Raw genomic sequence first — 27566 nt, 5'->3', positions numbered from 1 at the left:
CCGTTGTGAAGGGAAGATGGTGCAGGCAGCAGGAGGTAAGTAGTCCCTATCACCCAGGTGTTATGGAGGCTTTGGCTGTCCATGGGCACCTGGGTGTAGGCACAGGAGATAAAGTGGCCTCCATTCGAGAGACTCTAACCACAGATCTCCTAATTCTGTGGCATCCTGGGAGCTCCTGGTGCTTGTCACGGTGCTCCCAGTGTTTGTCTAAAGTCATTTCTGTGCTGAGAGCTGGTGGAGGTCCACTCAAACTGGCGGTGGCCAAAAGACCGTAGACCTGAATCTAGACCAGCATTGGAGCCCTCCGGGTTGCAGAGCATCTCAAGTTGCTTGGTGGTCCCCTGAATAGCTCAGCTAAGATTAGCTAGGGAGCCCCAGGCCAGCTGGCTTTCATTTAGCAAGTGTATCCTGTACTAACCAGGTTGGGTGGAGCATGAAACTCCATATAGCACCAAGTGGCCTGCTCTTGTTTAACCTACCGGCATTTCTGAGGCCTCCATTATTATCCTGCTCAATGCACATTCGCTGGGCTGCCACCACGTTGCCGTCTGCAAGGCAGAGGGCTCTCGGGCACAGCCTTTTCCATATCTGTGACTGGCTGGGTAAAAAGGACACCGCTTGCTGCTGTTAATCCCTTCTCAAATCATTTTTCCAGAGTGACTGAAACCTCCAAGAATCTCCCCATTAACCACAGCCCTTGTCATATTTCAGCTGCAGATAATTTCCGTACTTTTGGGAAGGTTTGGGATTTATGGCATGAGATTGGATTTGGAATCAAGCGTTCTCGAGCCGTTCCACGAACAGAGCACGTGTGCCACAGGGTGCCCTTGCTCTTCCAGGCCAAAGAAAGATGCAATGTGACCTTGCAAATGCAGACACGTCGTGCTCCTGACCGAGTCATGTGAGTGCCCCCTGTGAGCGTGCACGTGCGCGCGCAACTTTTTGTATGTTTGCAGTGGTGATTGAGACAGAAGGTTTCCAAAGAGAGATTCGTGGCCTCTTTACTCCAGTTTGACAGAAGAAAAAGTCCTCCTTAACTAGCAACCTGGGGAATCACCAAATGGTATTGGATGGGACCAGTGATTTTTGGATTAACCCTTTCCCTGGCTGTTTTGGCTGAGGGAAATTAGGAGCACAGATCATCTATTCTGCCTTATACCCACTTCAGTCCTATTCGACTCGCCACAAACTCGGCAATTCCTCATCATGTGAGTGAGTCTTTCTCTTGTTCGCTGCTTTTTGTGACTGTGGGTGAAGTTACATGTTCCACTTAGACCATATAAAGGGCACTTAAAACATGAGTGTCCACACATTATAGCTCATTAACTCATCCTAAGTGCCCTCTGAGCACCTCAAGAGGCAAAGGTTATCTCTGGGCTGTGCTACCAGGCACATGATAGGGCAGTTTGAGTCTGCCCCGTGGAGATAAAATCAGCCATTTGCACTCTTTCAGCATCCCAGGATGCGCTACTCCCAACCCCTTCTCCTGCAGCAGGGATAAAGCCCAGGGGTCCTGGTTCCTAGCCATGACTCTGCTCACCAACCTTTTAGTGGCAAGCCAGTATTAACCCTTAAAATGAGACTTGCTCACAGCTTGTTATAACTTTACCATGGCTCAACAGCCCCAGATTAAGTATGGTCTAAATGTAACGTGTAACTTCACCCTTAAGGCTAAGATGACAGCCTGTTTCAAAAGGAGACGTCCTGTGGTTGTTCTCAAGGACTTGAGCAGGGTGCAATAGGATCATACCCAGGCACCTAATGGGTGGGATAGGTTTGTTTTTTGAACTTGTGTTAAGCATCGACACTGCTGATTTAGACTTTTGGGTCTCCACGGCAGAGGCTCCTTTCTAAAATGCCTGGACGAAACAAATCAGCACACTGGCTGGTAGCACGGGAACTTGATCTCAGTGTCATTATGCAAATCAAATCCAAGGGGAAAGAATCAGACCGACTGGAAGACGAGGAAGAATGCAGCGAAGTCAGCAGCCTGTGGGTGCACGCTGCACATGTGAATTAGAAACAACCCGGGAGAGGGCTTTTCTGTTTGGTGGACGAGACAAAAAGGAAAGGGTGGAGGGTGGGAGTGGGAATCTGTTTGTGTTGAGCTGAAATAGAAGAGGTTGGCGAAGTTAAAACAAAAAACAATGTAGGTCAAACCCAAATGTTTCATTGGACTTCAAGCAACATGTGTCATTCGGCACATGGGTTATTTGACCTTTATTTTTCCCGTTTTAAAATTAAGTGAATTTTGAAACAAAAATCAGAGTCACAGAAAAGTAGGGTGTGTCAGATGGTCATTGTGTCCAGCTTCCTGGGGTGACCAAACAGTGGCAGGGACAGCCTCCGTGTGTGGCATGTGGCAAGATTGGGGAGGGGACAGGCAGTGTGCAGTGGAAGATAGGGCAGGGAGCGGACAGCAGAGCAGCAGACTGGGCAGGGAGCACAAGGCAGGGAACAGAAAGCAGAGCAACAGATCGGGTGGGCAGGACAGGGCATCGAAAGCAGAGCAGCAGATTGGGTAGGAAGAGGGGATCAGAGTGGCATTTGGGGAGGGGGTGGGACTAATTTGTGTCACACCTGCCCAAAAGATTGTCCTGTCCTCCGGTCTAACCTGCATTTAACTTCCGGTGGTGGAGACTGCCGCATTTCTATGTAATTTGTTCCTGAGTTGCTCAGTTAGAAAGAGCCATTTCCCAGAGAAGTCACAGAGTCTTGTCTCAAAGAGTGTTCTCGAGGGGTAATATTTTGTTTTGAAAATGTCCAAACATAGCTTTGTACCTTTTTTTGAAAATAGCCAAAAACTTTTCACTGAATTAGACCTGAATTGGCCAACAAGTTTTCTCCCTCTGAAATTCCATTTTTCAGTAAATTTTCTATTTGTTTGAAAAACCTCACCACATCCCGCAATGTCAAATAATGTCTGGCTCTGTGATGGTCATGCAGCAATAACTTTTTAATTAAAGTGACTTAACCAATTCCTCCAGAGTTTTAGCTCCTCCAGACTTTTTCCTAGTAGCAGAAGGGCAGTTCTTGTATCTTTTATCACTGACCACCCAAAGCAAAACCCCTGTGAACCTACAGATTTGGCTTCTGTTATGCTGCTCCCAGTGCAAACCAGGCTTTTGGATGATGCATAATGGGCACGTCTTTGTGTGCTACTTTAATGAGCATTAGCCTAAATTAATGTGCATTAAGGGCATGCTTCTACACATGTGTGCCCTTAATGTGCATTAAAAACAGCAAATTTAGGTTATTTGTGCCTAAATTTGATACCTGCAAATGCAGGTATCAAATTTAGGCATGAGTAGTTAAAGTGTGTGTGTTAAAGCACATCAACACTGTGTGTGTGGACTGACTTGGGACTAACTTTAGTCTCAAGTCAGTCCACACACAGCGCTAATGCGCTTTAATGCCTGCATGTGTAAACGCCTGCCTAAACCTGCTTAATGGGCATTAAGCTAATGCGCATTAAATTTAGGTGCGCTGAAATGGATGTGTAGACATGCCCAACGTGTAATGCTGAGCTTTTCCACGTGGATCTTGCATCTAAGGGGACTCATCTGTAGAACTGGCTGCAATGGAGGTAAGCATTACAGGTGACCCTTGCCATTCGCGGGGGATATGTTCTTGTATCCCCTGTGAATGCCAAACCTGCGAACAGTGAGGGTTTCCTGTATAAGCCAGCAGTGTGCCCTTGTTGCCAAGAAGGCTAACAGCGTCCTGGGCTGCACTGGTAGGAGCGTTGCAACCGTTCTGATGATATGTGGTGGCAAGTAAATAACACTGGCTTTTTTGCAGCAGGGGTATGAGCTGGCTGTGGATGCTTGGCTACTGTGGAAGCCTCTGGTCTCGTTATCTCTGAACCAGGCTTCCACAATGTTTGACAAACCATAATTGGGGAAGGAGATCAGGTTCCAGTTTCAGTTGTTTTGTTGGTTTTTTTTTTTTTAATTTGCCAGGGGGTCATTATATGCAGAGTAACTCTATCTCAGCTGCTTCTGTTGCTTGTGCAGGGCATTTTCAATGCACACATTCATCTACCCTGGGATCCTGTAGCAGCTTTTTAAATGGCTTTCCTGCCCCAATTGGCTATATCCTGAGATAATGCCCCACCAACCTGTGTCCTAACCATGCTGGGAGCCCTATCACCTTAACTGAGGCAAGTGGCACCTTGGAAACAGCCCGTAGGTGGCCCATCAGGGTTTTAAATCTATCTTTAAATAATTTTTTAAAGACCCCAGTAGCTGAGCTTGATTTTAATATTTTTTAATACCCCTGGCAAGTGGCCACGGCTTAAATCAGCCTTGATTTTAAGCTAAATAAAACTGCCGTACGTACGCTCCGGCTGCTCCGAAGCTGTGTTACAATTTTTTTTTTGACCTTTCTTCATTATAAAACATAAAAGCAAAGCCACAAAATTGCTCTTATTAGTGCTTTATGGTTTACATAATTTAAAAAGTCTTGGCTCACGTTTGTCCCGGTCAGTGAAAGTAACAATGCTTTAGTTGCTATGTGTCTTATGCCCGTATCTGCAAACCCTGATACAAGTATTGGTGTGACTCCCTTTGGTGTTATGCACAGGGAAACTGAGGCATGGCAACTAGTTCAGCTCATGTTATATGAGCTGAGGGCCTGTCCCTGACCTCTCTGCTCCCACCACAAAATCAAATGGTCGCAGATGAATTATCCATCTCTCGTGTATGATGAGTCTGCAAATGCCTGTCTTAAAGGGCTACCTCTATGGTCTGTACAGCACCTAGCACTGGGATGCGGGGTCCTTATTTTTGGCATTATGCTAATATAGATAAATGACCTTCTTGGTATTATGCTAATATAGACAAATGATCTTTTTGGTATTATGCTATGTGAGCTTCTTGGTATTGCACTAATACAGATAATAACCAATCATAGCAACACCGTGTGGGGGATGTCTCAGCTGGGCTAGTGAAGACCATTGGTTCTTATACTCAGAGAAAACTCCCAACAGGAGATGCAAAAGTTGTCTTAATTTCTTCTACTGTTGTAGCACCTGGATTAGGGAAGATGTTCAGGGCGTTAATTATCACAGCAGAACAACGTTGCATGAGAATTACTTGTGACAGCTGCTGGGGCAAGGGCGTGCATTGCAATATTGTGGCCCATGGTTAGGGGGAGCAGATTCAGGCTTAAACCAAGCTGGGTGTGGCGTGGAGGGGATATGGCCCACATCTCTTTTTTTTCCCCCCATCTAAACACCTGCATTTGATAAAAACCAATCCTTGAAGCCTTAAAGGTTCTCACGTGACAATCACATGACTCCAGGGGCTGGTGCTTTAAAAAAAACAGCCAATCTCAGGAGACTTATGATAAACCTGCCAGAGTTGGAAGTATTAGGAAAGTGAACTACTATAGAGGAACTCATTGTGGCTACCCCAGGCCACGCTCTTCAGCGCTTTGTCTTGTTGAGTTTTCAAGCCACTGGGTTTCCAGCGTTTCCCTTCGGGGGTATAATGCAAGGGCTTTGCTTGTGGGAATCTACATGGTACAACATTACAACAACTTTTGCAGCTCTTGTTGGGAGTTTTCTCTGAGCATATGGACCAATGGGTCTAGCAGCGTTGTCTAGGCAAGTTTCCCTTGTACATCCATGCCCAATGGCCTCGTCTGTCATCAGATCATGGACCGTCAATATTGTTAACCACCTAATTGCCCTGAACGCTACACAGCAGATCCCTGCTCAGGGCTTCCTTTTTCCTGGACAACATTTTGGATAGTTTCAACAAGCATCCCCCATCCAATGCCCGAGTCATTTCTTCCATAGCACTCAGCACTCTCCCCTGCCCACGGTACAAAAATAGCACTTTCACAATGAGCTCAACTTTATCCCACTTGTCAGCATGCCAGGATTTAGGCTACGGTATAAATTATGCTCTCGAGTCAGCTGGTGCCAGGTCTTAATTTGCGGTAACTTTATCCCATAACTGCCCTATTGTTTGCTGAAGTGACACTTTTGTTTTCATTTCTATATTTATAACTTGGTTAATATCCCCTTTTACATCAGGTTTTTGGGTTGGAAATGTCAGGGTTTCCTTGTTCACCAGCTGAGGTGGGGATGGAAAAAGAGTACTATAAGACAAAAGATGTCTCTGGTGTCCTATGGGAGAAGACTTCCTTCTAGGTGGGAGTTTAATTTAATTGCCTATCAACATCCAACATCAGCTCCATACAAGATGGCCCCAAAGGGCTTCCCAGCAAGCCTGGCTGGTCACTACTGAGATATGGATTCACTGAATAATATCGTAGGTAATGAGGGCTGGAAGGGAGCTCAGGGGGTCACATCTAGTCCACCCCCCTGCTCCAAGCAGGACCAGCCCCAACTACATCATCCCAGCCAAGGCTTTGTCTGCCCGGGTCTTCAACACCTCCAAGGATGGAGACTGCACCATCTCTCCAGGGAGCCTGGTCCAGCGCTTCACCACCCTCCTTGGGAGAAAGTTTTTCCTAATATCCAACCTCAACTTCCCTTGCTGCAACCTGAGCCCATTGCTCCTTGTCCTGTCGTCTGCCCCCACTGAGACCAGCCCAGCTCCATCCTCTTTGCAGCCCCCCTGCAGGGAGGTGGAGGCTGCTATTCAATCCCCCTCGGTCTTCTCTTCTCTGGACTAAATCAGCCCAGCTCCTTCAGCCTCTCCTCAGAAATCATGTCCCTTAGCCCACCAACCATTTTCATTGCCAGTTCTCCAAAGTGTCCACATCTTTTGTGTAGCGGGGGGCCCACAGCTGGACACAGGACTCCAGATGTGGCCTCCCCAGTGCCGAATAGAGGGACTACAAGCTGTAGGCAAGCAGACAAGCACCATGAACAACTAACTGGCTTCTCTCCTCACCTCTGCCTCTGGTGAGTCCTGCCATCCTGGCACTTTTTACTTGGCTTGTGAGATGTGGAGAATTAGGGCCTCATTAGTAGGTGGGAGTGGTGCTGTGGCCAGAAAAAGAACAGGTCTCCTGTCAGCAGGTTCCCTTCCCCTTATCTCACCCCAAAGTGCATGAATTACAACGAAGATGCTCCACGGCAAGGCAGTGTGCCCTACCCTGACCCTGTGAGACGTGGAGGCCAGGCTGTGGCACGAGGGGCTCTAAGTAGCTTCGTAGCTCTGGAGGATTAGTCCAGCGTGACTTGCTACGTGCTCTGGAGGTCTTGGAAGTTGGTCTTGGAGGTTGGGTGCTGTCATTTACAGCTGACCCTCAGGAGCCAGAAATGATGACGCCCTTGGTGACTCTGGCTAGCAAGCTGGGACTGACAGGCCTGCAAATCCCCCCATTGCCCACCCAATCTGCTCTCCTGGGTAGCTCTGAGTGAAGTCCCTGGCGCTAGCCTCCTGCCTGGTCATAAGTTTCCGATGCTCCTTTGCAAGGTCCACATGCAGCACCAAAAAGCTGCCCAAACTGGAAGCAAAGCTTCCTGCAGCTCCTGCGCGGCAATATAAACCAGACGCCCTCGCTTAAGCCTCCGGATATCAATGCCGCAAAGAGAGGGAAGGCGTCTGAATCCACTCCTCATGTGAACGGGCCACTCTGATTTTCCAGGCGAGGAGCCTCGCCTGTGACTGGAGCTGGCGGAGCAGCCGAAGAAAGTCCTTACTCAATCGCCGCACTACGAGGTGCCCGTAGAGCTCTCCTTCTGCAGCATGGAGCTGGAGCTCTCTCTCACACCGTTTCTTTTTCATTAAAAAGAACAAGCATCCCCCCCCACCCCCGCAAATCGAAGCGATGTATAAAAAAATAGTCATTATTTCCAAAACCTTCCTTTCTCACTAAGGTTTTACCTGATCATTTGCAACGATTTCCTTGCAAAAATTTGCACTTTCTTGCAAAGAAACCTCTTTTTGGGGGGGAACGAAATGCAAAAAAAAAATCAGAAGATTCTGCGAAAAGTTTTGCTACAGGACATCATAGAAATCATCGTAGAAATCATAGAGATGAAGAGGTGGAAGGGACTTTGAAAGATCATCGAGTTCAACCCTCCCCCGCTCTGGGCAGGAATATTGCTGAGATGAAATGATTTGGGAGGACGGGTTCATTTCAAACCCAGCACATTGGAAAGTGCTCTTAAGTTTTGCAAATTTTGGTGAAACGATTTTTTTCTAGCTTGGCAACTGCTAATAGCGTTTACTTTGCAGTTATCTCATAGAATAACTCCAGAGAAATCATGGAGATACCGATATGACCTTCCGGCCCTTACTGGGCAGTTCATGGACCTTCCTGCTGATCTAAAAGAAAATGAAGACTCTGGAGGAAGCCATTTCTGAATTAAATTTATATGACCATGCAATGCTCTGCATTACTGAATCTTTTCCAAAGGCGTTGCACCAAAGGCTTCAGTGCAGATACGATAGCAAACGAGATAAAAAAGTGCCCATCACATTGGAAAGGGTGAAGAAAACCAGAATAATCCATCAATTAGACTGGTCTTGTTGAAGGTTTTGAATGGGCTGTTTAAGTTGTATATTAATGCTTACACGGTAGCAAAAGTCTCATTTTTGCTTGATATCTGTTTTACAGGTTAAAATGATTTTATTTTGTCTTAAATCAGAGTGTGCAAGAAGCAAATTAACTCAAATTAAGTTTGTTTGGCATGGCTTGATCCTAGTAAATCCACTCTGAGTCAATCTTTCCTTCTCCAGATGTTTGCAAATGGATGTCCTTATCAAATGCTCCAGTTGTTTCCTGGGGATTGAGGTGAGGCTAGCTCCTCTCTCGTTCCATGTCCTTCTTTTTGCCTTTCTTCAAACGAGGCAATACATTGCCTTTTTCCAGTCCTCTGGTACCCATCCCATTTCCCATGACTTCATAAATACGACTGCCAAGGGCTCCGAGCTCTCCTCTGCCAGTGCCTTCCTTACCCGGGGATGGACCTCATCGAGCCCTGTGGACCTGAATTCCACCAAATTCCCAAATCCCACCCAAATGTTCTCTGAGTCTCTCATATAGTGTCCTTTGAGAATGACTGCCATGGTTTCTTTGGCAATATCCTCATTGTTCACCTCACCAAACTGTGGGGAAGGTCAGAGGAAATGCTTTTTATTGCATCTGTGCAATACAAGTCGATCAAGAAGAGTTCAGCTTGTCGCATTTTAGACATATGTGGGGTAATTTAGTCTGGACCCCTGAAAGAAAAAGACTAAGGAGGGATCTTGTAATAGTTTTCAAATACCTGAAGGATGGTTACATGGAAGAAGATGGAGGTAAATGATTCTGTGGGGCCACGGAGGACCGGGCACTGAAAAACAGCCTTAAATCACAGCAGGGGAAACTATGGTTGGAGAATAGGCCCAACTTTATCACTACCATGGTGGTTCGGCATTGGAACAAGCTACCCAAGGAGGATGGCAAATCTCCATCCTTAGCTGCTTTCAAGAGCAGGTTAGACAGACACTTGACTGGAAGGGTTTAATCAGGGATGATCCTGCCTTGAGGAGGGCCTGGATGAGATGTGATCCCCCCCCCACCCCTCAATGTCTCTTCTAGCCCTTATCTGCGATTAGCAAGGATAAGCTGCAAACCATTTGGGTGGTGCCTACACCACAACGGCAGCAGCAATAAGCCTTGCCCATCCTCTCCCAGTCCCGATCCATTCACGTCAGCCCTGGAAATGAGGCAACGTGCAGGCCCTGGGGTGTCTCTGGCACCTGCAATTTTCCAGGGTGCTCAAGAGCAGCAGGTTGGGGCACCTGGGAGCTCCCTCGACACCTTGGCTCCTGGACTGACATGTGTAGATTGCCCTTCTCCCGGTGTGTAGCCATGCCTTTGGCACCCAGAAGCAACAGCCTCATTGCTGAGAGAGGTAGCACATCGTAAAGGCCAGATCAGGGACACCGAGACAGAGCCATCCATTGGGCACTTCTTGTCCATCTATGGGCCAAGGTCTTCAGACAAAGTGTGCCACTGAGGATGACAATGTCTCCTTTGTAGGAGGCCAAAGGTCTCAGGTGGGCGTGAAGCCTGAGCAATCAACTCTTATATAAAAGTGAAGCCTCTAGGTCAGGGGTTGGGGTTTCCACGGCTGGGTGCCTTTATTTTGGGGAAGAATATGTGAAGCCACGCATTGGAGTTGGGAGGGGGCGGTCTCCTCCAAACCTCCAGCCCACCAACCTTCAGCTCGATGCTTCCAGGACCAACCGAGAAATGATGGTTCATATCAAAGGCTTCCCTTAGGGAAAAATTATTCCTCTACGGGTGATATTGAGGAGTGGGTAAGAGATCACATCAAGGATCGCCATCGGGAACAAGACAAAACAGCCCTTTCGGTCTCCTCCTCCTCCAGAAACGGTGGTTCAGACAGGGCTGTGCAAAGCAACTTGGCTGACGGCAGACGGGAGCTGAGAGGACCTTGCGTGGCAGGGGGGTAACGGGGGGCTTTCCCCACTGACGGAGGGAGCCCAGTGCTCTCCTTTCTCTGGCCGGCTTCAAATTTAGCGTGTGCTCATCTGCCAGCGCAGTTGGATGGCTCAGATGTTAGTCAGAGCCCCGTGACGTCAATGCGCGGAGGCGCTAATGCCCCCCTCGCAAGCGGGAGACTCTCATTACCAGACGCAGAGTGTGTAACATGCCTTTACGAGCCCGGGAGGCTGATTTATGGAGTGTGCCGGCCTGTGACCCCGAGCACGGCAGCAGCAAGGGACTGCTATTAACTCGGGCCAGTGGAAAACGCTGCTGTTCCAGGGAGTTTGAGCAATTGGAGCCTTATCCCAATTGTCTGGGTTGGGACGGGGGGATTGTAAACCGGGGATGCAAGGTCAAAAGGCGAGCAATGACATGCATGGCTATGTGTGTTGACGAGCTGGCAGACAGAGGGATGAAAACTGATGGGGACAGATAGAGGGACGAATGGGAAAGCCTGGGGAGAGACAGAGGGGAAGTGCCCCCTACCCCCATCTTGCTCTCTGGAGTCTATGATACAAATGTGAGATGGTAATGATGATGCTCTTGCTCTTGCCATCCAGGTTGGATGCCAGCAGAAGACCTAATTCAGAAAGGCCCACCGCTTTCCCCACCATGTAATTCATTAATTGCCCCTCTCAGCATCATGCAAAGTCACAGTGTTACGGGCCTGAAGCAGAATTCAGGATGGGAACCTGCTCAGATCTGGACCTGTGGACCTATTGCTAATAAGGTCCCATCCTGTCCACACCCCCTGGGATCAGTAGTGGACCGTGCTTCCAAATACAGTGCACAACATGCACTTTTTTCCCATTACCACCTGCTGGAAATTGGGGTGTGCATCAATGAGGAAATACGGTAACCTCCGTCAATGATCCTTAAGCTTCTGCTGGGCAAAATTACTGTAACTTTGCACTTCATCCACAGGAACAATGAACAGACTCAGCTCCCTTGCTGCTGCTACTTGGTGCCATACTACGAGGTAAGATCTGCTTTTCTTCAGTCTGCCTTTGTAAAAAAGGTGCGTATCTTATTCCGGGCATGTTGTATGCAAGACAATACGGCACTTACCTTATTAAGGGGTATAACTCTTGCGCTGATTGGCTATCAGTGGTGCTCATCTGGGCATTTAAATGCCCAAGCTGAAAGCAATAGCTACCAAGTATGTAATATGTCCCTCCTTGTTCTGTCAGACCTTTGGGTAAAATAAGGCGGGGGAGGAAGATGGGTTGCTGCCCTTGGACCCGCTAGATGTATTGTCTTCCAGGACGATCATCCTTGACTGCAAGGGACCCACTCGAACGAAGGCCCACCCACACAAATGAGTAGGGGACAGGTTTAAAATGACCAAGGGAAAGGACTTTTTCATGCAACATTTAATTACCAACTAGAATTCGTTATCTCAGGAGGGGGTGGAGGAAGACAGCACGGCCAGGTTCACATTCATGGATGGTAGAGCTATAAATGGCTGTTGAACAGCATGGATGGAGATGTTTCCTCTGGCATCTCTAACCCAATAATGGTGGAGGCCAGGGAGGGGATGGATCGCTAGAGCTATCTGGGGCAACGACCCCCTCGTATAGCATTCAGTCCTGCCATTGTTGCAGACAGGATGTTTGGCTACAGGGACCATTGGTCTGACCCGGTATGGCACTGCCGATGTTTTCCTCATAGACAAGGAGGACAAAATCAACTGGAGATGAGGTCACCTGAATCCGGCCCCTGTCAACTCACTGGCACCTTTCTCCTGTCATCTCTCCTGTCCTCCCTTCTGACCCCATATTTTCCCTTTAGCACTGCAACCAGCCCCTCTCTCCCCCATGCAGCGTGACCTCAAATAGTAGAGACCCCAGGAGTTTCTCTTCCCGCTCCCTGATGATACAGCTCCCAGGGACGTGGCTCCCTCATCTTCACCCAAGGCTGCAAGATCCAAGCTCATCTTCACTCGAGGCTGCAAGATCCAAGCAGGTGAGCATGTTCGTGCAGAGCTGTAATTGCACGACGTGGCGAGATCTCCAGGGCCGTGCCCACGGGTTGCAACCGCCGCTGTCTCCGAAACAAATCCGATGCGTGCAACTACCTCGGCAGAGTCGCTGGTGGAGTTCAGCAGGATCTTTTTGGGTAACAGCGAGGTTAGTGGCTCTCTGGGGAAGACAGGTTTGCTTACTTACTATTAGTTTCATACTAGAAAAACATTTACTGGAATTTTTAGTGAATTATGCTCAGATGTGCCTGTGGTCAGTCCTCAGTCTCACCGGGTCGGTGTTGCCACAGCACAAAGGAAAACAAGGCTTCTAGAGCTTCCTTTGGTCAATAAAAAAAGCCATAAATGAAATATATGAAGCAAAACTGATAAGTGGGAAGGAACAACTGCTTTGCTGAGCAACCGGGCTTTTATTTCCTCCTTTTTTTTTTTTTTTTTTTACTGAATGTAACTCCCTCCTCTTCCTGGTGCATAGACTTTAAAGGTTATATGCTCTGAAGATTTAGACAACCCAGGGCCTGAATCTGAGGCTGTTCCTGCTGTTCTGAGTCAGGAGTAGCCACGCTGAAGCTAGCCGGTTGTTGCAGGTGCGAGACTGGGAATGGGTAGTTTGGTGGCTGGTGGTTAGGGGCTGGAATAAGAAACTGGATGGATGGATGGATGGATAGAGAGATCTGTTATGATGTCTACCACAATGGAGACAGATTCCTGCTGCGGCTGTGAAAGCAAGTACGTATAGGATATGTCTATCCTGCTTCCCAAGTGCTCCCTGGCCCACAAGTACACCCAGCCCATGAATCCCTCACCCTGCATGCTGATCCCAGAAGCAAATGGAGATCATCGCCATGCCACTGTTGTGATTTCTGCCTCCCACAGGCCTGGGATTGGCAGTCGGGAGTGCTGGAGAAGAGTTTTCTTGGCAAGGAAGCCCACCATAACCGATCTCTCTTAGGGGCTTCTCCTGCCCCCTATTTCTGCAGTCTCCAATATTGATGGATTCAAAGCCAGAAATTAGCAATAAGACATGATTTTTTTTTCATCTTTTTAATAGTGCAGGTGATCGGTCACAGGGGCCAGCTCTCAAGGGTGGCATATTCACCAAACACAAGGTTTTGGGCTCATTGTGGGGCTGAGAGGGGTTCTGTGTCCTGTATAACACGCTCCCTTTTGGCTTAACATTGATGAAATAATTTGGGTCCAAACTCAAACCACAGGAAGCAATACCTCGGGGCCGTGATTGGGTACTAGGCTGGACCAAATGACGGAGCACTTTGAACCCAAAACTGAAACTTGTGATCTGTCCTGGTGGTGAGAGGCCAGTGCCCACAGCAGGTTGGGATGATGTTGCCATCATGGTCTCCGCGGTTGGTGGCTTGTGGACCATTGTGTACAGTAGACCCGTGGTTGTGTTGGGCCTGGTCCCTATGGACATACTGAAAAGATTTGCTTTGGCTTGACTTCAGTGCAGTCCATTTTTCAACATAGGTTTGAATTTGAAACAGTCACAAAAGTGGCATGTGTTAGGGCCTGGAGTGCTGGTTCGGGTCTTTGTCGCGGGCACTGCCGTTTTCATTTCCCAAAGCTATACAACCTATTCTAGGAAGTGTAAGCACCGAAAAAGAGAGAGAGAGATTTTTATGCCTACCATTAGTAGCCTATCTCCTTCCAAGCAAGTGGAAATGGATGCATCCTAGTAGACTTAACCCAAAGCTGAGGATCCCGGAGATGTCTTTGGGTGGTTAAGCACTGGGACATGTTAACTGGAGCAATTGTGGACTTTCTGTCATTGGACATGTTTAATTAGAGTTTGGGCAAACATTTGTCTGGGATGGTTTAGTCAGGGCTAATCCTACCTTGAGCAGGGGGCCTGTTTTTCCACAGTTCCATGAATTCACCATTAATATTTTCTCCATCTTTGATGTCCTGTGTAGCTCTGGTGAACCAAATAACTGTTTGGTGTCCCTCTTTGTCCTTTTGTGTCAAGGGGATGTTCAAAGCAGAGGGAGGAAGGACGGGCTTGTGACGAAAAGACTGGATGAGGACTCAAGGGACCTGGGTTTTGCAAGCTTCTTGCATGACTTCTAGCACATCATCTACTCTCTGCTTTCTGCTGTCACCCCTTTTCTGAACGGTGGTAGCTAGGGACCACTGTAACTAGGGCTTCAAGGGATGCCAGGTTTTGCCCCCAGGCCCCAGAAAACTGCGATTTGGCTGGAAGTGGCCTGAAACCATGGGGGAGAGGGAGGGTGAGGGGAAAAGTTAAAAAAACAAAACAAAACCCCCAAACAAAACTTACCTAAAACATGGAGAAGAAAAACAGCAGAGCCCTGGAAATAGTGTGAAAGCCCCACGTGTTTCCAGGTGCAGCCTACGACAGGTTGTGTGACTCCCTGCTTTGGTGGGAAGTTTAAAAACCCTGCCCAGAGTGGAGCAGGTAAGTACCCCCTGCCCTAGGTGCTGTGGACATAGGCATGCTGGGTGGCTGCCCCCACAGCCAGGTGTGGGGTGCAGGGTGCCCCTCCACAGAGGCTTGCCCCCACTCTTTATTTTGCAGCCGCACAGGACCAGGGGGGTATTTTCCCCTCCCCTTCTCTGCGCGGCGGGGCAGAGACAAAAGTTGTTTAATAAAGTTTATTTAGCATGGCTTCATTAAGTGGTGAGCTTCACGTAAACATTGTTGCTTCACACGTCATACGCTTTACTTTCTTAAAACAGCTGGGGTATAGCCCGTGTGCTGCTGTTTAATGGTAATCAGCCCCATGCTAATTAGAGGCATGGCGGAGCCTGCCATGAAAAAAAGGCCTGAAATTGGCTCCAGCGAACCTGCAGGAAGCCCACTTTCCCCTGCGCCAAATCCTGAATGACAGCGGTCCCTAGTGATAACACCACCTCCCTACTGCCTAGACGGACCGCGATGATAAAATCATAGGGTTATTCAAGGTGCCCAGATACTAAAATACTGCGGAGAGAAAGGGATCTGGGCAAAGCAGGACTTATGCCTTTCTGACTGAGTTAGTCTATAAGGTGCCCCCCCCAGCCCGGCCTTTTGCAAAACATTACTTAGCCTGCCTTGCAGAGTGCTTGGAAAGCTCCTAGCGTGCCCAAGCCAAGCCTTGAGCATCCCTGCACTCCATGATCCCTACGTGCAGCTACCTCGGACCCACTGTATTCCCACTGCTGTTTTCATGCGACATTTGGCTTACTCCTAGGGACATGTCATTTCCTGCCTGGGGGTATTTTTAGAGCCATTAATGACTCACACGATACAGCCCTGAGAAAAGGGGAATGAAAAAGGGCCAGGCATCAGCGTACTTTCTTTTAATATCTCCACCACTGCTGCCACTGGGGTCCCTGGAGCAGAAGCAGGACGGCCTATGCTTTGATGCCCATCGCTGTCGGCTGCTGACTTATGAAGTGGTCAGGCGCCATCCTGGAGCCCGGGGTTCATGTCGGCGAACCTGGTTCCCGCTGCTTCTCTTTGGCACGGAGGGGCTGGGCCGGCGCGAAACTCGCTCTCAGCTTCCGTGGCAAAGAACAAACCCTATCATTTCCTCGGGGAGTCACGCTCCCCAGGCCCTCTAATTATTAGCAGCTTGGTGTTTGCTGTCAGGGTTTTCACCCCCTCTTGATTCCACATAAAGCTTCCCGGGTATTTTTATTACCCGCACGCATTTAATTACGTGTGCAATCCTTCCCCTTTCCAAACCCACTCGTAAACTCATTACAAGACCTTCCCCTCCAAGGCCTGTTTCCAATTAAGAAGAGAACTTTCCTCTTTCTTTTTTCTTTCTTTTTTTTTTGTGCTTTGCACCATACATTCATGTCTGGTTCGTTCCAGGCCTTATTCCATGCCCCCCTTCCCCCTCCTCTTCCTTCCATGCTAAATTTCAACACATTTTATGGCATGTTCGGGGGTGGCCATCCCATTTTTTCCCCCCCCCCCTTTCCAGAGTCAAAGGAAATCAAAGGCACATCAAAGTCTCAGCGTGACACTTCACCAGCCTCCACAGAACAGTTTGTGTTTGCATTCCCTGCAGCAAATCGCGCTTTCCAGCAAAAAGAAGGCACAGGGCTGGCGGGGGCAGGGGAGGCACAGCTGCCTCCCAAGAACTGGTCCCTGTAAATCTGGAGATGCATGGCTGGAATGCAAGGCCCATTTCCCCAGGAAGTATGCTGAAATGGCTGGAGGTTTGGGGCTATGGAGAGTTTGACACTGAAGTGAGGTCTGGGCTGTTCGTTGCTGTTATTTTCCACTGGGTTTGAGTGCTGGAGAGATCCCCATAGAGCACCAAGGTCCCACTGTGGAATAGATATAGCGCTGGAAGAGGCAGCTTAAGCTTCTTTTTCGTTGCACCCCCAAAGCTTCTGAATGTGTGACTTTCGGGGAGTCACTTCAAAACATGACTAATTCACGGCCTCTGGTCTCCCCGGCTGAAAACAGGGGGGCTGGAAGGGCTGGTTGTAGAATAGGTGAAGCTTGGGAGTCAGGCCGGCCTGTTTTTTTTAATGGCAGTCGTGGTCGACTCATTGCCCAATATTGGGCTACCTCTGTGCAATGGAGACAAGGGGGTTTTGTTGTCAGAGTCCACGCGTTGGCTCTTCTGTATTTTCTTATGCAACACACAGTTTCTCCCTAAAAATCAGGTGCCCAAAATTGGGGCGTGTGTCTTAAGAAGGGAAGCTGATGTCCAGAATAGAAGCATCTCACTCATGCCAGCAGCAGCGGCTTTTCTATTCGGGCAGCTGAGGGAGCCTATTGACTTAGCTCATTCATAGATTCATAGATGTTAGGAGCTGCAAGGGACCTTACAAGATCATCGGGTCCAGCCCCCTGGTTGCCCTTCACTCTATAGGTATTAACAACCATCTCTCCTTTTGAATGGTCTTGATCTTCCACCAATCAAGCTACCTTTCTTCTGGCAATTTTGCTGTCTGCTAGCTACTCCTGGTTTCTTTTCTCCTATTGCATAACCCTGCAAACTGTTATTAGCTCTTTTCAAAATCACAGATTCACCCTGAAGACTAGTCTGCAGCAGCAGCTAAGGTTTCAGCATTTGGCTGAGCAGGAAAGAGGGGGTGAGTCAGATGAAGATTAGGCTCTGTCCCTGCTCTTTTCAGCTATAACTCTGGAAATAAAACCATTTTTCTTCATTCTGCCTTCCCCAAAACAAGTCGCGTGGCTTGTTGGGGGAGGTGTGGTATGTCATCAAATATGGTGTATTGACTGTATTCCACTATTGTTCACATTTAGCTCTATTATTATGTCTCATCCTTTGGCTTCAAGGGGCTGTACAGTGCAAGGTGACACTAACACAGTCTTCCAGAGCAAGAAACCGAGTCATGAAGCAGTAAATTGACTTACCTAAATTCACCCAGAGCATCTGGGCTGCAGCTGGGAGCAGCCGTTGTTGTCTTCTTTTATCTCTTTTATATATGGCTGCTCATTTCTTTTGCTTCAAGGCTGACAGTTCTCCAGCCCTTCCTAGATGCTCGTAGAAGCTTGCATTACACTGGCTGTACATGTGCAAATGCTGCTGGATGGGTTTACTCCAGAGTAATTTACTCTGGAGTAAACCTACCCTGGACAGGCTTCTATATGTGCATCCTTTTGGGGGGCAAATTTGCTTCTCCTGGCAGAAGTCTGCTCCTGCCCCCTTTGGCTCTGCACTGATGCCCTGCAGCAGCCAGGGGCAGCTCTAGGTACTAGAGCTGGGTGCTAGCCCTGGGCTGGCAGGGAGCATGGAGCCAGGAGACATCTGTCTTCTGGTGGGGGCTGCTTGCTGCTTGGTGGGCTCCGGTGGTGGAACCCGGATGGGGACAACATCCCGCTGCCCTGGCAGCAGGGAGCTCTTGGCTTCAGCTCCCCAGTTGGGGGAAGGGAGCTTGGAAAGAGCTGCAGGGGAGGTGCAGGTCCCAGCCCTCTGCCCCAATCTACCGGTGGGGCACCTAGCAGCAAACCCCTGTAATCACGGAGCTCCCTGCCGCTGCGGCAACTTCTGGGGACAGGGAGCAATCTCCCACCCCCTACTGCCTAGCCGACTGGGAGCAAATTTGCTCTTGGTCTGCCATCTATACATGCCGGACTGGTCAGCAATTATGCAACAGTTAATTTGCTACTTGCATTTGCGGGTAGCAAATTAACTGCCAAGTAGAGCAAATTACTGCGCAGTCAGGGTCTGCACGTGTAGAAGGGGACATATGCCATAATTTGCTCTACAGCACAGTAAAATGTCTCGTGTAGATGTGCCCACTGTGTAACATAAGTATAACTAATGTGCTGCTGGAGCTGAATACAGGGCTTGGGAACTGGTGAGATAAAGGCACACAGCATCTCTATGCAACATGTGTCTCCGGTGATGTATCTAGGTGCCTTTGCTATGTTGTCCCCACATGCAGCCTGGCCTTAAAGTTTGGCATGAGATCGACACCAACTCTCCTCCCTGTTACTTTTCCAGAGAATCACGTGAAGGCCGGGGTAAGATCTTTGCTCTGGGCCTGCCTCCTAGAGAACAGTAGGAGACATAGTTTCACCCTCTTTCTCCAGTTGCAGGTGGGAGCTAATAGGTTTGAATCACTGGACCACTAGTTTTGGACCCCTGGATCACTAGATTTGAACCACTGGGCCGTCAACAGGCAACATCTGTAATTCAGTAGAATAATGCTGCCCTTTAGAAAGCCTTTGATATTAGGAAAAACTTTAGTAAGGCTTTCTAAAGGGCAGCATTATTCTGCTGGATTACAGATTGGGGGAAATTGAGCAGTCAAGGACTTGACCAAGGTTATGAAGCAAGTTAGTAGCGGAGCTGGAAATAGACTGACGGAGTTCCAGCTACCAGCCTCGCAGCACTGCAATGTCAGCCACTGCTTAACTAAGACTAATCAATCCTACCTAAGTTTTTCTACCTGCGGGGCCCCACATCTCCCATAATGCTCCTTGCCCTTTCTGGGAATCCACGCTGCAGGCAAACAAGGTTCCTAATGAATAATGGATTATTATTTATTATAATCCATGCTTCATAATCCTGCCTTAACACAGGCTTTGTAAAATGCTGCTGCCGTCTGTGGCCACTGCGCGTATTGGCAGCCCCTAGTAAGTCTGATGCGATCATGTTACAGAGAGCACATCAGGAAGCATGTCTTGTTGTGGAGAATATTATGAAACAGCAATTCCCCAGTGCCGTATGGGCCCACGGCTCTCTGCATTTCATCTTGCTGGAAGGAGGGGGAAGGATTTATAAAGAAAAAAAAAAACCCAGAATAAAAAACCAAAAATCAGTGGAAAAATTCACGTTCCCTCTCCCCAAAAGAGCTTTGAGACTAACGCTGATCACCTCTGCACTGAGCATTGCCTCCTCTGGAGAGCACAGATGTGTGACAAAGCACGGTGCACTTATATTTATATATCATCCGTGTAAGGCTGAATGCATCCACGATTAAAACTCAAACACCTCTGGAGGAGGAGATGCAGCTGGTGCAGGCCAGGGCGTAGAAAAGGGCCTGACCACATGAAATGTTGCTGTGAACATCCCACGGGTGTAAAAGAGCACCAGACAGATGAGACAAACCACTGACCCCCAGATAAGTGCACCATGGCTGGGGAAGAATACCCCTGAAAGAGGGATACCGGTGGTAGTTACACTGGGTTAGGTGCTGTCTGTCTGTGTCCATCTTGGGGTAGCCATTTCATACAATCACAGACCAGCCCAGCTCCAGCCTGTCTGCAGCCCCCCTGCAGGGAGGTGGAGGCTGCTAGTCAATCCCCCTCGGTCTTCTCTTCTGCAAAATAAACCAGCCCATTTTCCTCATCCTCTCCTTACTAGTCCTGTCCAGCAGGCCCCCAACCATTTTTATTGCTAATTCTCCAATGTGTCCATATCCTTTCTGCAGTGGGGGCCCACAGCTGGACACAGGACTCCAGATGTGGCCTCCCCAGTGCTGAATAGAGGGGAAGCATCACTGCCCTCCGTCTGCTGGCAACGCGCCTCCCCATGCAGCCCAGGATGCCGGTCGTCTTCTTGGCACAAGGGCACACTGCTGGCTCCTGTCCAGCTTCTTGTCCCCTGCCACCCCCAGGTCCTTTTCTGCAGAGCTGCTGCCCAGCCAGTCCCTCCCCTAAAAGCAAAGACACCGTTACCTGCTCTTCGGCTGCCCCGTGGCAGGGACAGCGATAGCCCTCACTGCACACAGCTGCTTTGTAATGGGATGCTCTGGCTTCTCCTGCCCCAGGGGGACAGGGGGCATCGGACCCCTCTGCCTGTCCAGTGTGTAGAGTTTCGTGGCAGCCAAGGTGATGCTTTCCCGGGAGCAAAAAGAAAGGGGCAGAGAAGACTCAGGACTGCAGCAGAGGGAGCTCTTCCATTGCAGATGAGACAGACGCTGAATCACGCTGATTTTGTGGTGAGAAAAGCAACTCCCGAGGGGGAAAAAGAACACTATTCTGCCCTCCCCTGCCTCCCCCAGCTGACTGGGGTAATGAGGGAGAGCACAGAGCTGGGCTCATTTACACCTGCGGAAGGTGGGGCCTAATTAATCTGATCAACCTGGGGGATAAGAAGATGAAGGGACCTGCCCCAGAGCTCAGACCTCTGTGATAAAGTCCTTCCCCCATGCTCACACATGCACACGTGCATGCACGCAGGTACACATACACACACGTGCATGCACACACACACCCGCATGCGTGCACATGCATGCATACACACACGTACACATACACACATGCATACCCACATGTGCAGGCACGCACATGCACACACATACACACACATGCATGCACACACCTGAAGCTGGGGCCTCTCTTTGCTTGCTCCCAAGGTCAGAACAGGCCTCGCATGTCCTAAAGGCCTTGGGGGAGGAAGGCTGGCCAGAGACCTGCTCCCAGCCCCAAAAGCTTGGAGCCAAGATGAGTGAGTTGCTAAGTGTGCCGGTGACCTTGTGCTCCTAAAGGCGAGGAGGGAGGTTTGGAGCTGCGAGGAGATGCACTTCTCTGGCTCAGAGCACACCAGAAGGGCAGGCCTTCGCTATTTAATTTTCTTCCTGCTGTGCCACATGTGGCCCTGCACCTTGCTAACTCTGCACCGTGCAAGTCCTCCCCTGAGGCAAGCCAGATTCGTTTCCTCCTGGACCTTGCTGTGGTGCTCAAGCCCTCCCAAATACAGCTGAATTTATTTTCCACAATGCCAGTCCCCCTATGGGAAGCAAAGGCCCAGAGGGATTCATCATCATCAGCAGCAGCAGCAGCAGCAGCAGCTGCTGCAATCCCTCACAGTCGTGGATGCTTGTCTCCCACGATTGCCTTATCTGTGGGTCTGGAGATGGCTGATGAGGCTGATCCAGGATCGACAGACCCCACGTGTTTCCATGCAGGGTGGGTGGCTCCGGTTACTGGTTCAGTCACTTTTCTGTCTCCTCTAGTCATGACATTTCGAAGTTTTGGGATCCTTGCAGCCGATCTTCCTCCGTTTGGGGCAGCCCTGGGCGATCATCTCCCAGGAGTTGAAGCCAATACTGCATTTTTTTCAAGGCTGGAGGACACCCTGGAAGTGTTTTCTCTGCCCTCCTCTCGAGCGTGCAGCTAGACTGAGCTGGGGGAATAAGACGTGCTTCGGGAGACCGGTGTCGGACGTCCGGATGGCGTGGCCGGCCCAACAGAGGTGATGTCGGATGATCATCGCCTCGATGCTCGTGGTGTTTGCTTATGAGAGGACACTAGTGTTGGTGCAACCGTCTTCCCACTGGATTCGAAGGATCTTCCACAGGCAGCGTCGATGCCACATCTCCGGTGAACTCGAGGCACCTCCTATACATTGCCCGTGTCTCAGCTCTGCACAGCAGGGTGGGGAGTGTGACTGCTGGATAAACCATGAGCTTGGTTTCAGATCTGATGCCGCGATCTTCGAACACCCATTTCCACAGGCATCAACAGGCTGCACTTGTACATTCGAGGCCAAGTTGGATTTCTTCGTTGACATCAGCCGCCTGCGAGAGATGAGGGATTACAGCCCAGAGTATCTGCTGCTTTAGGGCTTCTGTTTGAGGTGTTTTGGACTTTTTCAGTGTCGTTGGCATGATGGAGCTAGGGTCAAGTAGTCCAGCCCCCTACATGAATGCTGTGCTTCTACCATCTCCGATAGAGGCTAGGCAGCTTCTTGAAAACCTCCGAAGAAGGAGACTCCACAAATTCCCTGGGCATTGCCCTATTGCCCCTGGGTCTTAGGAAGTTTGACCCAAATCAGCATAAACCAGTTTGACCCAAATCAGTTAAGTCTGATACGACATTCAAGCAGGTTTATCTTAAACCAGTTGCAGCCATTTTTAAACTGGTTTATGTGCACTGAACTTATGTTACTGGTTTAAACCAGTTTCTGATCACTTAAACTGGTTTATATGTGTAATGTCTGTCCCTAGCCCTTCAGGTCAACTTGGCTGTTTCTTTTCCTCTTCTTGCCCTAGTGTCAGCACCCAGACTGATGCTGAGACCTCAAGAAAGAGTGAGTTTTTCTCCTCTTATTCCTAGTGCCTCAGTAGTTCTCAGAAACCAGGAGAAAAGCTCCTAAGTTAGTGCCTGCAGATGGGATTGCTGGAAAATTGAGCTACACAGTAATATGCCTCAGTTGAGCAGGTGGGAACTGAGATTTTGGGCAGTTTCAAACAAGGCCCACCCCGGATATCAGGGTTACCACCTCTGCTTGCCATCCAGTCCCTGCACCAAAGCCAGAGATGCCGGTGCTCCTCTGCTGAGTTGCAGAGGATCCCTTCTTTCGTTCTTTTTATTTTATTATTTTTCTCTCCAGGGCAAAACCACATTTTTAAAACTAATTTCATTCTTGGAAATGGCCAAACCATTTTTGCTGCAACTTGCCAAAAGAAATTCGCCCCGAGGCAGAGCGTCGGCATGGAAAATTTCAGCTCTGAACGCATCGAGCTTGTCAAAGTTATAAGCAATTGAAAACAGGGCTTTTAAAAAGAGAAGTGTCAGATAAGCTGAGCTGGAGGTGTTGCCACTCGCTCTGCTTATGTGTCTCTGAATGAGTTTGGGTACATGGTGCCCTCTGCCCTCCTTCAGCCTGACTTTAGACTACCTGGCTTTGTCTGATAGTAATGGTCTCACATTGCTGGTGTCTCCTAATCGTTTTCAGCTGCCTTCTCATCTACTCTGCTCAGCTAGTCAAACCCATCGATGCATTGGACTTCACTGCCAAGTTCACCTGATTGTGGTCCCTACCCAGAGTCTTGTCTCTGCACAAAAACCCCTTGGCTCTTACGTTAACAGGAGAGGCCTGGTTGCACAGAGGACCTAGGCTAAAACTGAAAGGCAGCTCACACAGCCATTCGGCGCTGTCAATGTAGACAAATTGGAGAGAATTTGGAAAGTGTCCAGTGAAGAGCAATGAAAATGGTTGGGGGACAGGACTGGTGAGGAGAGGCTGAGGGAGCTGGGTTGATTGAGTCTGCAGAAGAGAAGACCGAGGGGGATTGAATAGCAGCCTTCACCTCCCTGCAGGGGGGCTGCAAAGAGGGTGGAGCTGGGCTGGTCTCAGTGGGGGCAGACGACAGGACAAGGAGCAATGGGCTCAAGCTGCAGCAAGGGAAGTTGAGGTTGGATATTAGGAAAAACTTTAGTAAAGTGCTGGAACAAGCTGTTTAGAGCAGTGGTGCAGTCTCCATCCTTGGAGGTGTTTAAGCCCAGGTAGACCAAGCCTTGGCTGGGATGATGTAGTTGGGGCTGGTCCTGCTTGGAGCAGGGGTTGGACTAGATGTGACCTCCTGAGGGCCCTTCCACCCTCATTAGCTTTGATTCTCTGACTTTAAGTCCCATAGCTCTCTGCAGCTCAAATGTTATTTCTCAGTTAAGCTAGGCTAAAGCAGATTAACGATGTCAATCAAAAACAAATCAGGAGTTTTCATGCATGGCTCGTTGGTCTAGGGTTATGAGTCTAGCATTGGGTGTGAGAGGCCCTGGGTTCAAATCCTTGATGAGCCCTTTATGGCAGGCAAAGATAGCCCTGTGGTGCAGCTAGTGCCTCCCCTGTGGGTGAGCTGGGTTTGATTCCTGGCTAGGGCAGAGGGTTGAGTTGCTTGCAAAAGGGAATCCTCCCTCATCTCTTTGGGGGTCTTTAAGAGAAAGCTGGATAGGCATCTGGTTGGGCTGGGGGCATCTGACCCCGGCACTCTTTCCTGCCTAGGCAGGGGCTTGGACTTGATGATCTGTTGAGGTCCCTTCTGACCCTAATGATTTTGAATCTAGCTGTGGGAGCAACAGGATGATGGAACAAGTTGGCCAGGAACAACGAGGAGTGTCCTTCCCTGGATGGGGTAGGAGCATCCAAGTCCACTTCCACCCCATCACTCCAAATCTGCAGTGAAATCATAATGTAATATGATGTATCAGCCTCTTCTGAAGTCCCTCTCAACACAGGAGATAGGAAAACTGCAGCCACTTTTCTCTGGTTGATATTGGGACTTCTTTTTGCCGAACGTCCTGCTCTGAGGCTAGTCGTAGATAGTTGCTTTTGAACCCACTGTCAGATTTTCTCCTGCCTGGGGGAAGGCTGGGGAGTATCTTATAAGGCTGAGTGATGCTAATCAGGGGAGAGCCCTTTTTTGACCTCTTTGGAGGAGGGTATGGGTGGGCCCGTGTGAGGAGCTGATCTCTCCTCCTCCTTTCTTTCTGTAGCTGAGTTGTGGCCAGTGCAGCTTGCACTGGGTCTCTGAAGCTGATCCCAGAGATAACTAGGGACTCTCTGGCTAGCAGATACCAAAGCAAGTAGATTTGGGATTGAATGCAGGCCAGCAAGAGATGACATCTGCCATTGGGTTTCTTCCACGTAGGTGATGAGATGCTGTGTTATGGACTGACAGCTCCATGGATCTCCACAGGCCACCGGAGATGCAGTGGGGTGTTTTGGAGATGATGACTGCGTGGGAGCCTCTGTTAGTGAGGACCACCTGGAGCCTTCTTGAGACATGGACATGGGCATCAGAGGACCCTGACGAAGAAGGGGCATAGATGGGCCCGTGCAGCTCCTCAGGGAAGGAGGGGATAGAGACAGGAGCCTGCATTTGGGGATATGTGTCGTTTGTTTTTTAAATGACCCATCCCATCCTCTGCTTTATCTTTTAAGTGTTTTCAAGACCCCTTTGCAAATCTTGTCTGGATGCCACTTTCCTTTTACTAGCACGTGCCCCTGTAGAAATCAGACCACCACCCAAAACACCACACCGTGATAGCTCTGGGAGAGGACGTGTTTATGGGCCTGAGATATTTTGCATGTCTGTGGTCCTCCTGAGACCAGTGGAAGTTGATCTATATGGCTCCACTTCCATTATGGAGGAAGGGACAGAGCCCATGGGCAAGACATGTTGCAGAGAGGCCAAGGGAGGAAACAGTCCTGCACCCTAATGAGATTGGGGGATGCTCAGAGCAGAGGTCTATGAATGAGGACCATATGTGCTCATCTGATGGAGGACCAAACAAGGGACCCTAACCAGCTCCATGGCAAGGCCAGCACTGTGGACTGCCTGAACTCTCTGTGATCAAATTCCTGTTTCCCCCAGTTTGATGCCCAGGAAAGCACCACTTGTGCAAAGAGAGGTGCTACAAAATAATGACAAAAAGGGCGCTACCCAGCAGTATCTCTGGAGAAGAATCATATAACACAGGGAAGTCCGTGTGCTATTCCCAGCTTTGTCCTCTGCTCCTTTCTTAGGATAAGTTTCTTCAGTCATAGCTTGGAAACCTAGGTGCATAGAGCTAGACTGCAAAATCCACTTTGGGACAGCTCAGCAACTTGGCCTGGTTTTCAGACATACTGGTCGCCCCTGACTTTCTACCAGGAGGGATTTGGATGCGATCTAAAGCGCCTCTGGGAATCTGGCCACGTTATTGGGTTTCTTAATTTGAGGCACTTCAGCTTCATCGCGTTGTCCCTCAGTTCAGGCCTCAGGTTCCTGAAGGTGACAAAATTCACACGCCGGGCTTCACGGGGCTGCGGTGAAATGTAGTCTTCCCCTTACAATACCCCGAGGGCCCTGGGTAAAGACTTGTGTACCAGAACAAAGCCCGGCGCATTTTGCCGCATACATATGGGAACGCAGTCCTCCCTTCTGTAGCAGCTCCATACTGAACAGGAGCAGAAGCTGAACTGGCCAATCTGTGTACATACTATGGCACTGGGAGTGTTGAACTTCAGACATATGGTTTAAATATTCTAATAGATGTGGTAATCCTTTTGGTTTCCAAATAATGTCATGGTTGAGTCGATTTATGGTAACGCTATCTTAAGCAATGAGGGCAATAAAAAGAGTTTTAAATGTGAAGAATATTTTTTTCTTCTTTTTTTAATCCTTTAAAAAAAAAAAAGAGTAAAACCCAACTTTTTACAACAGCCCTCTCTTTGTGCTGCCTTCAAAGCCGTCAAGAGTGGCTTCCTTGCCAGTGCTGCTCAGCCCTGCTGTGTTTTAGAGTCAAGCGGTGGCTGTTATAGGGTGAAGGTATATGTTACACTTGGACCATACTGAAGGCACTTAAAATGTGAGTGTCCACAGATTAAAGCTTGTTAACGCACTCCTGAATGTCTCAAAGTTATGCCACTTCAGGTGAGGGTTAACTCTGGGCCGTGCTACCCAGCTCGTGTTAGGGTAACTTCAATCTGCCCCATGGAACTAAAACAAGCAATTTTCGGTCCTCCAGTATCCCAGGATGCACCAGTCCCAGCTCCTCCTTTACCACCCCACCCAGGTGTCCTGCCCCCTAACCACACCCCTACTCACTTGCCCTCTAGAGGCAAGTTTGAACTTTGCAGGCAAGAAAAGCCATTAACCCTTAACATGTGCCTGCCGCCAGCACGCTCTAACTTTACCACTGTGTAATAGTCCACACATTTAGTACAGTCTACGTGTGACATGCAGCTTCACCCTTGCGCTGTGATGTGGTGACGCAACGTGACAACAGCGATTTGTGAGACAGCGTCACTCCCAAGGCCTTTTATAATTTGTGTGGGCTGTTCCTGCAGTTTAAAAAACAGGTTAAACAAGGACTTGGTTTAATCAGGGCTGATCTTGCCTTGGACTTGCTGAGGGCCCTGCCAGCCTGAATTGTCAGTGATTTTATGACTCATATTTAGCATCTGCTCTATGCCTATCAAGGTGTTCATGCTAC

General features: G+C 49.1%; 1 protein-coding gene across 7 annotated transcripts in view; it reads left to right on the top strand.

Annotated features, from left to right (window-relative positions):
- Positions 1–26719, top strand: part of LOC149869862 (uncharacterized) — a 61039-nt gene extending 34320 nt beyond the window's left edge. For 3 of the 7 annotated variants that reach the window (XR_016440648.1, XR_016440643.1, XR_016440645.1), the window contains exons 2-4: positions 11350–11404; positions 12217–12554; positions 25238–26719. Coding sequence is in view for 1 of the 7 variants with exons in the window: in XM_090035139.1 (XP_089891265.1) it covers positions 11350–11404; positions 12217–12390; positions 20633–20803; positions 21821–21826 (406 nt within the window). In the remaining 6 variants the exon portion in view is untranslated. Of the gene's footprint in view, positions 1–477; positions 902–929; positions 1209–11349; positions 11405–12216; positions 12555–20632; positions 20804–21820; positions 22444–25237 lie in introns of those variants that run through there. The other 4 variants (XM_090035139.1, XR_016440646.1, XR_016440647.1 and 1 more) reach the window with 4 other exon arrangements.
- The last annotated feature ends 847 nt before the right edge of the window (positions 26720–27566 follow it).

This window comes from Crocodylus siamensis, chromosome 2, assembly GCF_052110815.1.
Source record: "Crocodylus siamensis isolate JL-2025a chromosome 2, ASM5211081v1, whole genome shotgun sequence".
In the NCBI taxonomy this organism is placed as follows: domain Eukaryota; kingdom Metazoa; phylum Chordata; order Crocodylia; family Crocodylidae; genus Crocodylus; species Crocodylus siamensis.
The sequence above is the reverse complement of the archived record's forward strand: the minus strand, read 5'-3'. Positions and strand labels throughout refer to the sequence as shown.